Source organism: Pseudoliparis swirei, chromosome 13, assembly GCF_029220125.1.
Source record: "Pseudoliparis swirei isolate HS2019 ecotype Mariana Trench chromosome 13, NWPU_hadal_v1, whole genome shotgun sequence".
NCBI classification, from domain to species: domain Eukaryota; kingdom Metazoa; phylum Chordata; class Actinopteri; order Perciformes; family Liparidae; genus Pseudoliparis; species Pseudoliparis swirei.
In genome coordinates this window covers 9,636,024-9,650,317 of record NC_079400.1, presented here as the reverse complement: position 1 = coordinate 9,650,317, position 14,294 = coordinate 9,636,024, and the positions used below count along the sequence as shown (strand labels likewise).

Sequence of the window (14,294 nt, the reverse complement as noted above, 5' to 3'; positions counted from 1 at the left end):
GGGAACTCTCCCGATTCTCCCGATTACCCACCCCGGGCCTGCCCACGAGACTTCAATGTAAAACTATATTAGCAAATACAGCTAAGATAAACTGGGTAGTTAGTTTTAGAGGCCACTCAAATTGATCACAAGTACATCACATGTCCTTATTTCCTTTCATGTTCCAACAAAAGTAATTTGTAATGTATGTTTGCGTGTTTTTTTTAATGCACTGCATAATGGCAACCCTACCTTTCACATCCACCGTTCCAGGCCTCTTCGCCCTCCGTCCAAACTGGACTATGTCCTTTTCAGATTTCAGAATGTTTCCAAACGGTTCACTGTGGCTTTTGCACTTCTAGGCGGTTAATTACAAATCACGTAGCCCATGCAGTTTTGCCTATTCTTATTAGGTGCCCTACAATTAGTTTAATCCCTCTCTCCTCCACACTTGTAGGCACCAATTGCTTCCCATTACTTTCTGTCTGTGTCACACCAATTCTCCTCTCTCATCTGCACTTCCAGAATGGGACGTGATAAAAGCTTTTAAAGTGTTCTTGCCCACTTCTTGTTTTCGCGGAGGAGAGGGCAGCACAAATGCACCTCTTTTTTTTTTTCAAGGAAAGATATTCACCATGAAGTGCACACAGTGCATCCAGTCAAGCCCTTCAAGATTGGAATACTACCAAGGGTTAAACTAGGCCAAAAGTGTAAAGCTTAAGTTCCTTTATTTAATGATCGCTGAGCGTACACAGCGGATCCTGGGAAATGAATTCCCCCCCAAACAGCAGATGTGCTCCTTTCATCTTGGAAATTGAATATGCATTTTTCTTTTATAGCCACACACGTATTACTAATACACAAAGGCAGCAAGTCAGCTTGCTCTTTACATTAGTAAGATATTTTTAGGTACACAACTGGGTCATAACAGTTGTTATAAACTGATTACAGTGTTCATCTGGAAGCTGATACTTGTCAGGTATCACATTAAGAGTGTTAAGACTTTTTATTTTTTTAATCAGTGTGAGTCTTTTTATTTCCATACTGTCTGATCATATTGGTTGTTGCTGACTCTAAATTATTTGGTTATTTGGTTCAAAATAAAACTACAACAGCAACATTCTGTCCCTCCATTGTGTCTTATCATTGCAATGCTACTGTGAGACTTCTGTATGGTGTCCTCTTGTGTTTATTTATACACCGGCCGACAACTATATATAACGTATTGATGTCATATTTTGTGTCATCTGTTCATATAATATCAGTGTTATTGTCACATTTCACTTGATGCAGTTGTAATGCACGCATAAACACAACTTTATCTCTCAGGCTGTATTTCAAAATACAGCTATGTCTACTTGGTTGCTTTGATCTGGAATACCAGGAAACCGCTCTATTGATTTTAAACATATATTATTGACCGATTCAGGGTAAAGTATTGTTTATTGATTTCTAACCTCTCTGCTATGTATTGGCTATATATCATGTGTATCCCGCTCCTACGACTACCTGGTCTACATTGGGAATAATAACGTGTTTGTATTTCATTATTTAATAATCACCTAGTCTGTTTAAGAGTTCCCAAAGAATATACATATATTATACGTTTGCAAATGTCCTCCATTGTCTTTGATTACAAATATCAAAGTATGTATGTGTAGCACAATGTACCTTATCCAATTGGCATGCAACTAATGCCAACATGTTCATAATTCAATGCCCAATGTTGTGATATGCGAAGGTATGCGCTCTACCGAGTGCCCGTTCTAGTTAATAAATGGTTCAATATGTCAGAAATATTAGATTTCTGTCCGTATGACACAGGAAACTACCGAGAGAAGACAGTTAGACAGTTAGACAGTGAGACTATTTCTTGGCCGAGCAGCTCCCTGTCGACCTTCTTGTCAAACACTCGGGCCTCGTGTTCAAGGTTCTGCCGGTCCTATCCTGCGGGAAACTAAAAGTACATCGACGTGTTTTCACATCGGTCAATATTCTCAATTTACCGTCAAAAACCGACGCTGGAGGGGCATCGGGCCGCCGAGCGACTGACATGATCCGACGAGTTGGAAGTGTGAATGTGACGCTGCGGCGCTCATGTTGTCATCCAGGTCCAAACGGGCCCAACTGAGTAAGGAGAAAATCGTGAGATTCAGGCCCCGTTTACACGATGGAAAAATGCATATATTTTCATGCGTTTTGGCCTTTCATTTACACAAAAACGGAGGTTTTATCACGGAAAACAATCATTTCTAAAAACTCCGGCCAAAGTGGAGATTTCTGAAGACTCAGTTTTTGTGTTTGCGTGTGAACTAGGTCAAACGGAGTTTTAGGTTGTCAAACGTCACAGTATGCGACTAAAAATGCTTCACGTCATGTGAGCGTCCTATGTTTACATTTAGTTTGGCCGCTCCTACCAGGGTTGCCAGGTCTGTGACAAAACCAGCCCAATATCAGAACTCAAAATATGTCCGTGCCAAACCATATACACTGCTTTTAAAGTGTGTGTATGTGGACGTGTCCAATGTCCATGTGTGTACGTGCTGATCTGGAGTCAGTTTGGTAGGATTTGTGTATAAATAAATTATTTCATTTAAAATATGGATTTTTATTTAAAGATATTCATGTAATTTGCATGCAAAATAGGTCTACCCGAACCAGCGGACAAAAAATTCAACCCGCGGCAACACTTCAAAAGTAGCCCAATTCTGCGGGAAAACCGCGGACCTGGCAACACTGGCTCCTACGTCCAGTGTCGACTGCCTTCATTTTCGTTGTCAAGTGCGCCCGAGTTATTTCCTCCGTGACATGAGGATACTCCTCGGAGGTCTCGAGTCTTGAGAATTCTGATTGGTTTGCATGTGTTTATCCTTCTCGTTACACTGCCGACTAGGTTTGGCATAGTTATGACGGCGCCCGGGGGCGTATTTATGCGGGTTCATATAAACAGAAACTTTTTTGAAAACGACCTTGTGTGTACGACATTATTTTTGAAAACGGAGGGGCAGAAATATTCGTTTCTGTAAATACCCGGCTATGTGTAAACGTGGCCTCAGTATCGCGGTCGTCAGCCATTTTTCAAAGAGCGAGTGAGGAGAGAGAGGAGGATTAGAGCGGCAGGTGGACCGGAGGCTGGACGGATCCGTTATGCGGCAGCGAGGTCGTACGCTGGATCGACCTCTGGGCCCTCGGGTGTCAACTGTTGCAGAATATGGAGCAGAATCTCCCACGGAATCTGAAAATACCGATAAAAAACTTTATCGTGGGACCAAAGTAAGCCGGCGTACATTTAACAAGAATAAAACCGGAAGACACGAATGAATGAGAACTGTGTAGAATCAATATAAATGCACATTATTTTACATTTTTTTAAATTAAAATCTTTATTTAACCAGGTGAATCCCATTGAGATTAAACATCTCTTTTTGGTGGGTGACCTGGACAAGACGGGCAACAAATAAAATACACAGAATAAGACGAGTTAAAATAAATAGAAAGAAACGGTGACATAACCGGGTTAGCTTAAGAAACATTTACATTTTTGTGAATTTGCCTCCATTTCTTTTGTTTTATATTTAAAAGCAGTACGGGGTGTCAGTTCTTTGAGTTTTACATTATTTATGTCCACGAGAGAATGTAACAGATTTTAAAAAGTATTTCTGGACACTGGATATGAATTTATTGAAACCGTGACACGGAGGTATGACCCGAGGAGGATTATTTAAAAAGAGCTCGGTGGAGATTTTTGAAGGGGATTTAAATAATTTGTTACTGATTGAACCGAAGAATAAATCACGACTCATGTCCTCCACCTCATCCCCACACCTGCACCTCATCTCCACCTCATCCCCACACCTGTAACTCATCTCCACCTCATCTCCACACCTGCACCTCATCTCCACCTCATCTCCACACCTGTAACTCATCTCCACACCTACACCTCATCTCCACCTCATCTCTCATCTCCACACCTACACCTCATCTCCACCTCATCCCCACACCTGTAACTCATCTCCACACCTGCACCTCATCTCCACCTCATCCCCACACCTGTAACTCATCTCCACACCTCATCTCATCCCCACACCTGCACCTCATCTCCACCTCATCCCCACACCTGTAACTCATCTCCACCTCATCCCCACACCTACACCTCATCTCCACCTCATCCCCACACCTGCACCTCATCTCCACCTCATCCCCACACCTGTAACTCATCTCCACCTCATCCCCACACCTGTAACTCATCTCCACACCTACACCTCATCTCCACCTCATCCCCACACCTGTAACTCATCTCCACACCTACACCTCATCTCCACCTCATCCCCACACCTGCACCTCATCTCCACCTCATCCCCACACCTGTAACTCATCTCCACCTCATCCCCACACCTGTAACTCATCTCCACACCTACACCTCATCTCCACCTCATCCCCACACCTGTAACTCATCTCCACACCTACACCTCATCTCCACCTCATCCCCACACCTGCACCTCATCTCCACCTCATCCCCACACCTGTAACTCATCTCCACACCTACACCTCATCTCCACACCTGCACCTCATCTCCACCTCATCCCCACACCTGTAACTCATCTCCACACCTACACCTCATCTCCACCTCATCTCCACACCTGCACCTCATCTCCACCTCATCTCTCATCTCCACACCTACACCTCATCTCCACACCTGTCTTCAATCACATCATCACTTCCTTCCTGTTGACACCTCGGTTTCTCTCCAGCTGCCAGATTATTTCCCCGTTTCCATCGGTACTTTGGCCTCTCGGCCTCTCTAGGATTTAGATTACTCTCACGCCACCGCCTGCACTCACCTACTGTCCTACCACCTCATGAGTCCATGACCTTCACCAACCCCCTACACGGAATGTTCTATAAATACTGTACAATAAAACACCATGTCCTGTATCTCCAGTGGCAGCTCTCTGGCGGGCGTGTTCCTCAGAGAATCTGTTTTACGTCTACTTATGCCGAGCAAGACATGTTTAGTTTGTTCCATCAAGTCATATTAATAATATTACCATGTGATTCAGTGCAAGCTGTTTTTTTTCCTGTTGCATCCATGTGTGTGTATGTGTTTTCCTTGATTTATTCCTATCTAATGTCCGGTGTCAAGTATTCAAAAATCCCCTGGTGCTGAACCGAAGAAAATGTCCGGAGTCGAAAAGTTATAATAAAATGTATTAAGTAAAAAGTATTACCAATCGTTGATAATAACTAATAACTGTTCAGATACAGAGTATCATTTCTCGGCCGAGGACTTCTAAGGCTTCACAATCCACAGACCACTCCTGGCTAATCCAATTGCAGTTAACTGTCTCTTGCTCCACCTAAAGAAGTGTCTCGGCATCATCCCAAAGTTAATTTTGTATCTCCCGGGCGTCCCGGCCCCAGACGAGATATCCGGCGTTTCTCAATCAGCGTACTTGTGCGTACTTTCCTCTACTCGTGTCCTGTGACTCGTGAAACGTCATCAGTCTCAGCCCGAGTACATGTTCACATTCAAAGTCCGCTTCTCGCAAAGCACGGTCAAAATGCCCGGATGTGACTTGATCCTCCCACTTTCCGGAGGATGCATCAGAGGAGACTTGTGCGCACTCTGGCCAGCAGATATCCCAGAATGCATTTCACCAGCAACCAGAAATAATAGCGGAGGAGAAAATAAACAACTGACTTTTTATAAAGATAGATAGATAGATACTTTATTAATCCCCAAGGGGAAATTTGTCGTTACAAGTAGCAGCACCAATAAACCAAACACACAAGAATAAAAACAAAAACAAAACACAAATATAAAAAACAGGGATGAAAGATATAGAAGTATAACAAAACAAAATATATATGTACATATACAACACAAATGCATACACAACACACAACATCAATGACAAATCAAATTCAAAAATATTGAATATATTAAATATAGACAGTGTGCAAAATGCAGAGTGTGTATATGTGTGCAGTGCAAATGAAATGTGTGAAGTGCAGATCACCATAGTGTGGATATGAAGTTATTATTATTGCGATCTGGCAAGAGGTGATCTGTTATAGAGCCTAGCCGTCGGCAGGAATGTTCTCCTGTATCTGTCCTTGTGGCAGCGGAGCGTGAGGAGACGTTTTGTCCCTGTAGTAAGTGGCGTCTAGCGCGCAATTTTTTTTTTTGGGAGCACCGAAGACCCATTTTGACCCAGGAAAACCCCTGGAATATCTCCAACATCTTGCTGCACACGTTGAAGGATCGAAGCTTTCTCAGGAAAAAGAGTCGATTCATCCCCTTCTTGTCCACAGCGTTGATGTTGGCCTTCCAGTTCAGTCGGCTGTCGATGGAGACGCCCAGGTACTGGTCCTCCTCCACCATGTCCACGTCCACTCCCAGGACACTCAGAGGTGTAGGAGCTGTCGCCTTCTTCCTGAAGTCCACCACCATCTCTCTGGTCTTGGCCACGTTCAGCCGCAGGTGGTTCTCATCGGCCCACTTTACAAAGTCGCTCACCACTGCCCTGTACTCCTCCTCCCGTCCATCCCTAATACACCCGACCACTGCAGAGTCATCAGAGTACTTCTGCAGATGGCATGACTCCGTGTTGTACTGGAAGTCACTGGTGTACAGGGTGAAGAGGAAGGAGACAGAACAGTTCCTGTGGGCTCAACATCACTGACCACCGTTCCAGACAGCACACGGCCCATTCTGACAAACTGTGGTCTGCCTGTGAGGTAGTCAGTGATCCAGGAGATGGTGGACGCGTCCACACCGACCACCGCAGCTTCTCACTCAGCAGCAGTGGCTGGATGGTGTTAAATGCACTGGAGAAGTCAAAGAAAGTGACTCTCACAGAGACACCGGTTCCATCCAGGTGCGACTGAGCTCGTTGCAGCAGGTAGATGATGGCGTCGTCCACTCCCACATGAGGCTGGTAAGCAAATTGCAGAGGGTCCAGCGATGATTTCACCTGCGGCCGGAGGTGGGCCAAGACCAGCCTCTCCAGCACCTTCATCACATGGGAGGTGAGGGCGACCGGTCGGTAGTCGTTGAGGCCAGATGGTGTTGACTTCTTTAGGACAGGGACCAGCACGACGTCTTCCACAGCACCGGGACCTCCTCCTGAGGTTGAAGAGGCGCTGCAGGACACCAGACAGCTGGGTGGCGCAGGTCTTTAGGACCCTGGGGCTGATGCCATCAGGACCTTCAGCTCTGCGCTGGTGTAGTTTCTCCAGCTGTCTTCTCACCTGGTCAGTAGTCACAGAGAGAGGGGGGAGGGTGGAGGAGCCCATTGATGTTGAGGGCTCGGTGAATGTGCAGCTCAACAGGGGGGACAGAGGGGGAGGTGTTTGGGAGGTGTGATGTGTGGAGGAGACAGGGGGGGGGGCTGTGAACTAAACTAAATACTCCTGTTGTTGAGTCACGGAATGTAATTTTAGGATGTTTTGTTTATTTGACTGTAAAAAATAATGTACAGTGAATAATTAGAGTAAACCCAGGAGCAAGAACAGCTGAAGTGGTGACGTCATTAAGTCAGCTGCTGTTCCAATCCAGAAAGACCGTTCTCCCGAGTCTGGACTCCCAAGTCCAGACTCCAAAAGAACACAAGTCTGTACTCGTGTACTTTGAATTGAGAAACGCCGATCCACTTCCCATTGGATACGTTGTCCAGGTAACACCTTACCCCAATTCGCTCATTGGCCGAGCCGTCTGGCTGTTGGTAGATTTGCATATACGCATGATGTCATCACTCCGGCCACCATTTGCCCTCTGACACGCGGCGCATTGCATGAATGGGGTCTCCTCCAGGGTCTCCTCAGGAGTCCTCTCTCCATGCCGGGGGAAGGGCATCCCTCACTGCCAGTGATCTGTTTTCTTGGCACACAAAGAGATTCATCTTTACCAGTGTGTTACAGTAATGCATTAAACAATCATCCACAGACATTACCAAACAATATTGTAAATTATTAAACAATAACACACATTCTATAACAACATGTATGAAGTTATGGTATATTAGTAAATCCTAATTTACATATTGCTTTAGTAAATTGTCTAATTCAACACCGGCCTCAGGACATACGGCGCCGTGTCTAGGATACGCTTTAACAAGAGCCGACAGCTGAGGGAGGAGATGCGCGTCTTGTTTCGGTTTCTCCCCCCCGGTCAGTGTTTAACATTTACGCCGCAGTTTCTTCAACACGCATCTAATTAGCACTTAACTGTCGACCGCTCGCATCTTCATGATTTCTTTAAATGTGTGTGTGATGACAGGGATTCAGAATGTGAAGCGAAGGCCGACTATTTACCGAGAAATCCTATCATTTTTAAATAGTTAACTCGTAGAGAAAGAAGCGGGAGTGTAAGAGCTCCTCCAAACATCCTCCGCGTCACCAACCGCCTGGGAAGCAGACCCCGTTACCGCGAGGGTCGTGGGGTTAAAACGAGTTTAATTTAGTCGACGACCCTCTGGCCTCCCATGTGAACGCTGACGTCCTTCCCTCATCGTAATTATCTCCTATTATTTCCTTGTGTGACCCTTAACTTGTTTAATCAAAGCGTGATCCTCGAAATGAATTTACTGAATTACTCGGTGGACTAATTTGACATTTTGCTGCCGTTTGACACTTTTGGGAATATTTAGCACTCATAACGTATTAAAGAGGGCTTCTGTGGTCTGATCTCAGGAACAAGATGCTTTTAATCTGTTATTAGTTTGCTTGCTGAGAGAAAATCTGAATCAATTCAGGCACAGCAACTACACAGGGATTTGTCTCATGGATTATAAACGTCTATTGTCTGTGGAACATAAATGTAAAAGTAACAGCCAACCTCAAGAGTCACATCTTTTTATTCTGTCCCATGTGCAGCTGAGATATAGAAACCCAAAATTATGTATTCTTTGCATCCTTGGAAAAAAAAGTAATTTTAATCTTACACTAATGCAGATTACAGTGTGTAGAATGATTTTATATGTATAGAGCAAAGCCATCACAACTGCTTTTAGATCATGTTTAAAGATGAAAGGAGGTTATAAATATGGAAGAGGAAATTAAGGGAAACGAGACAGGAGAAAGGGGGGAAAAGGAAAAAAAAGTGAATAACGGGTTAATCCATTGCAATTTCACAAGGCCGATAGAAGCGGGAGGTGCTCGGCCTTAAATCCATCTCCTTTTTGTCCCTGGAGGTTCAAGTCGGGGGACCGAAGGTTAGAATGAACATCGGATGTCACAGAGCAGTCGGTTCAATTCCCTCCAGGTTATAAACCTTAATGCTCCATTAGTTATTGTTAAAGCCGAGCTGAGAGCCCTGTGAGCTGTGAGCCGTTCCTCCCATTACATTGTTGTGAGTTTCTACGCAGTGTGTATCACTCTCAAGGCTAGCAGACCGGAGTCTGCTGCAACAAGACGGGCAGCCGCTCTGTAAGGAAGTCCTTAACATTTAGTTCTCACCTGGTGGCAGCACGAGATGTCACGCTTTTACATTTTTTATTTAAACCTTTATTTAACCAGGTGAATCCCATTGCAGGGTTTTTCCTGCATAGAGAAAATTTGGGCGCGCGCCTAAGCCGTTTTCCCGAGCGCCTAAGGGCTCGAACACACCAGACGCGCCTCTCAAAAACGCGTAGCCCGCAAAACCATTGATTCCCTTTGGTACGGCACGACTTTCAGACGCGCCTTTTAAATGCCACGCGGCGCGGGTTTCTTGCGTTTTTCAGGCGTGCTTAAAAGTTTAAATATTCTCAACTTTAAGCGCGAGGCGCGGAGGTCGGAGGAGCACCGCTCATCAATGTCACACTCGGCCAAGGCAGCCAATCGAATCAAGCAGGAGTCAGGCTTTCCTTCCTGTTTACCCGAGGAGAACCTCATATTATATATTATATTGGCGGTATTTAATTACGAAGATCTTTATAATTATAAATCTAAACACGACTCAAACTGACTCCTGCTCGGTCGGAAGTGCAACTGAAAGCCTCGCCATCGAGACACAACTCATGGAATAGATGGTGGTGTTCGCCGTACTCTTTTCTTTCTTTTTAAAAAAATATATTGAACCCCAAATCAATGGTTGGTTACGCACGCAGGTCCACTCCACAGGCGCACAGAGCTGTTTTGCCCGGCACATTTATGGTGCGGCTGCGTTTTTTATAGTCGCGTCTGGTGGGATTGTGCCTTAAGGTTAAAAAAAGTCTGCGATGGAAAAAATTAATTATTATATGGCAACAACAGTACAAGCGTTCTGATTGGCTAATGACTGTGTTTGAACAGTAAATTGAGAGATGCGAGTGGTTACGATGGACGCAAATTGTCACCGGGTGGCGAATTGCGCAATGCGAATATTATTTCATTATTTATTATTACACTTTTGAGAATATTATCTGAACTAACACATGTTGCGTCAGCTGAATGCTGATAGGTCAGTCGTCTGGTGAAATGTTCCTGATTGGTTGACTGTCAAACACAAACAAAAGGAGCGCTGCAATTGGGCGAGACTCGTTTGAACGTGGCGCAGCAGCACAGCTGTAACTGATCACACTAACGATGCTGCAATTAATTAACTGGCCACTTTAAGGGAGCGATAACACCTGTGCTCTGGTAGTCCAATATGTGCACTGCGAATATTCTAAAAATCGCCCGACGCCGAGGTGCGAAAGCCAATCGGCGTTGAGCTGCTGCGCCGTTGGTGAATCGGAGCTGGAAGAGACAGTGAATCAGATGTGGCCGTGCGAGCCAACATAGCCTAATTATATATATATATATAGTTGTTGTTATGAACCCAAACACGAGGGCGTTAGATGTTCCGACGTGTGTGTGATGTCCTCAACAAATATAAAGCAGAACTAGTGGTTAGTTATTAATGGTGGATGGAGGAAATGATAACAGTTTCCACGGAGATAAGCCCCGCCCCCTCTAAGCCCCGCCCCTCTCGCAAGTGAAGCGCAACGCCACAAATGGTCAAGCGACGAAAGTGTTGCAAATATTTGCATTACGCTTTTGGTGTGAACGCAGCTGAACAAATGTGTTCGTCCGCCAAAAACAGATCGCAAAGCATGTCAAAGAATAAAAAAATTATTTTACACTTCACACAAGAACAAAGATCAAAGAGAGAAAAACACACATTATATAGAAACATAAAGAGAAACGGTGACTTTCCGTTCAAAAACAAACAATGCACTGTGCCATTAATGAAAGCTATATGTAGAAGCATAGTTTGAAAATTATTTGTTATCTATTATTATTAAGACAATTATTAGAATCCTGCTTGCCAGTTTAAGTTCATATTAGTATGCAGAAGTCCTGCCTCACCAAGATGGTGACATTTGGGATAGTTTTGACAAAGTACATTTGAATTACAACAGCTTGAAAGTTCTTGAGAGTTCTCCTCCAATCCTTCATTACCCACAATGCATTGCAGTTCCTTGTTTCCAGGCAACGACTGAGCGACATGGACATGTGACTCCAGAGGCTCTGTTTTTTTAACTCTATGACATAACATCACTGATGCGGCTTTGATGTGACATCACTGCTGTGCCTTTGCCGTGACATCACTGATGTGCCATCGTCCTTTGATGTGGAGCTCTGAGAAGTATATATAAGGAGCTCTTTTCTCACAGGACTTTACAGCTTCCACATAATTCGCATAATTTACTTAATTTTTGGTTTTTTTATCTTACGATAGCACTCCACTATATTCAGTAGTTATGTCGAACACACAATACGCATTGTACGGAAAGCAAAGAGTCAACAGGAACAAGGCAAATTTCGGCCAGCAACAAGGACAGATGGCACCGGAAAAGCCCAATGGCTTACCTCAGCCAAGAGAAAACCTGGAAGTATGCAGGCCGCTAAGAGGACAAAGGGCACCGGAACAACTAGGACCAGTTGGAAATACCAGGCTTGGCATTGCCAGGTGCAATGCCAAGCCTAAACAGGAAACGGGAAGACAACCGGAACCAGTGGCTTTACATCAGCATGGAGCAAGACCCGTCCAACTGGGATTGACTGCAATTGAGGAACCCGAGGAAAGTCCTCAAGAGAAGCAGATAATCACCCTGAAGAACTTCGCCGCACAGCTGAAGTCCCTCAGCATGGCCATCCACACAAGCCAGGTAGAGATCCAAGGCTGGGAACAACTGGACATTGTTCACAAGAGATCTCAACAATTTAACTCAGAGAAAATCGCCACCATGAAAGAATGTGACACCCTCAAGAAACAAGTCAGGGTGCTCCAGGACAAGGCTCAAAACCACAGCATGTTCCAGAACCTCCTCAAAACAGCAAAAGAGGAGAAAGAACAGATGGACAGTGAGCGGGACGGTCTGATGCAGAAAATGGAGGAACAGCAGGAGAAGTTCAGGAGCTTCCAGCAGCTGAAGCTTGACTGTGAACAGGCCAGACAGGAGAATGTGGAGATCAAGGGAAATATCAAGGTCCTGGAATTTAAACTTCAAGGAGAGTTTGCTTTGGAGGAAGCGCTCTTCAACCGCTCAACAGCTGATAAGGAGGCGATCGACCAAGAGAACCTCGCACTGAAACTTCACTTCCAGGAGCTGCAGACCCAAGTCCAGCTGGGAGAAGCCATCAAGAAGCAAAACCTGGCAGTGCAAATTACCGTTGCAGAGGCCCACCTTCAGAATGAGGATCTGCAGAAGGAAGTACAGCTCCTCAACCAAAGGCTTGATGAGGTGAAGGTCTTGAAGAGCGAGGGCAAAGAAACACTAGCCCGCTCTAAAGCTTTGGAAACAGCCAATGCTGGCCTGAACCATCGGATCCAGGAGCAGATCCAGGAGCTGCAGACACAAGTCCAGCTGGGGGAAGCATTCAAGGAGGAAACCCTGGTGGTACAAGCTTCCAATGAGGAAGCCGACCTTCAGAATGCGACTCTGCAGCAGGAAGTACAGCTCCTCAAGCACAAGCTTGATGAGGTGAAGGTCTGGAAGAGCGAGGGCAGAAAAACACAGGCCCGCTCTCAAGCTTTGGAAACAGCCAACGCTCGCCTGAACCATCGGATCCAGAAGATGCAGAGACAAGTCCAGCTGGGAGAAGCATTCAAGAAGGAAACCCTGGTGGTACAAGCTTCCAATGTGGAGGCCCGCCTTCAGAATACGGCTCTGCAGCAGGAAGTACAGCTCCTCAACCACACGCTTGATGAGTTGAAGCTCTGGAGGAGCGTGGCCAGCGAAACACAGGCCCGCTCGGAAGCTTTGGAAATAGACAATGCTCGCCTGAACCAGCAGATCCAGGAGCTGGAGACACAAGTCCAGCTGGGAGAAACATTCAAGAAGGAAACCCTGGTGGTACAAGCTTCCAATGAGGAGGCCGACCTTCAGAATGCAGCTCTGCAGCAGGAAGTCCAGCTCCTAAACCAGAAGCTTGATGAGGTGAAGCTCTGGACGATTGTCGGCAGCGAAACACAGGCCCGCTCGGAAGCTTTGGAAATAGACAACGCTGGTCTCAACCAGCAGATCCAGGCTGCCAACGAACAGCTGGAGATCGGAGACTATTTCAGGTGCAACATCTCTGTCCTGGAAGATAAGGAGAGAACCCTGGTGGAGGAGAACGGAGTGTTGTTTGAGACACACTCAAAGGCCATCCTCAGGCTCCTCCAACAAGAAGACTACAAGAGGAAGTTCGATGTTCTCAAAGAAAAGACCGACTCCTTGAAGCTACAAATCACGGAGAAGTCAGAAACCATCCAGGGTTTAAACAACGGCCTGGAGGTTCTGATGGAAGTCAAGAAGAACTACAAAGCCCTGAAGCCAGAGAAGGCTGCTCTGATCAGGCAGAACAAAGCTGTGCAGAAGAACCTTCGGGTCCTGGAGAAAAAGGTCTCCCACGAACAGACCTACGCTGGAAAAAATGCTGTGCTTCAGTCAGAGATGGTGGCCCTGAACCTCGCAAAGGACAATCTTCAGGAGCAGGTGAAGGAGCTGAGGGAATAATTCAGAAATCAAAGCTGTGGCGATGTGCGGGTCCTTGTTCCTCTGTCGGGGGTGCTGGCTAGATGCCGGTTCCCTCGGCCGAGAACGCAGGCCCGCCGATCGTTCCGCCGCTTTGACTATGAGTTAAAAAAAAGCTTTTTCTTTTTTAAAGGGAGTAGTCTGGTAGATCCGGCTTCCTCCCTCCCTTTAGAAAAATAATTAAAAAATCAAAGCTACGAGCAACGATGGGTGGGTCCTTGTTCCTCTGTCGGGGGGGCCGGCTAGATGCCGGTTCCCTCGGCCGAGAACGCGGGCCCGCCGATCGTTCCGCCACTTTGACTACGAGTTAAAAAAAAGCTTCTTTTTTTTTTAAAGGGAGTAGTCTGG

General features: G+C 45.7%; 1 protein-coding gene across 1 annotated transcript; it reads left to right on the top strand.

The window, feature by feature from the left end:
* The first annotated feature begins 11,687 nt into the window (after positions 1–11,687).
* Positions 11,688–13,990, top strand: LOC130203960 (paramyosin-like). Its single transcript, XM_056430430.1, has one exon. It carries the CDS (start codon positions 11,688–11,690, stop codon positions 13,926–13,928), a length of 2,241 nt encoding a protein of 746 aa, XP_056286405.1. The 3' UTR covers positions 13,929–13,990.
* Positions 13,991–14,294: the final 304 nt, after the last annotated feature.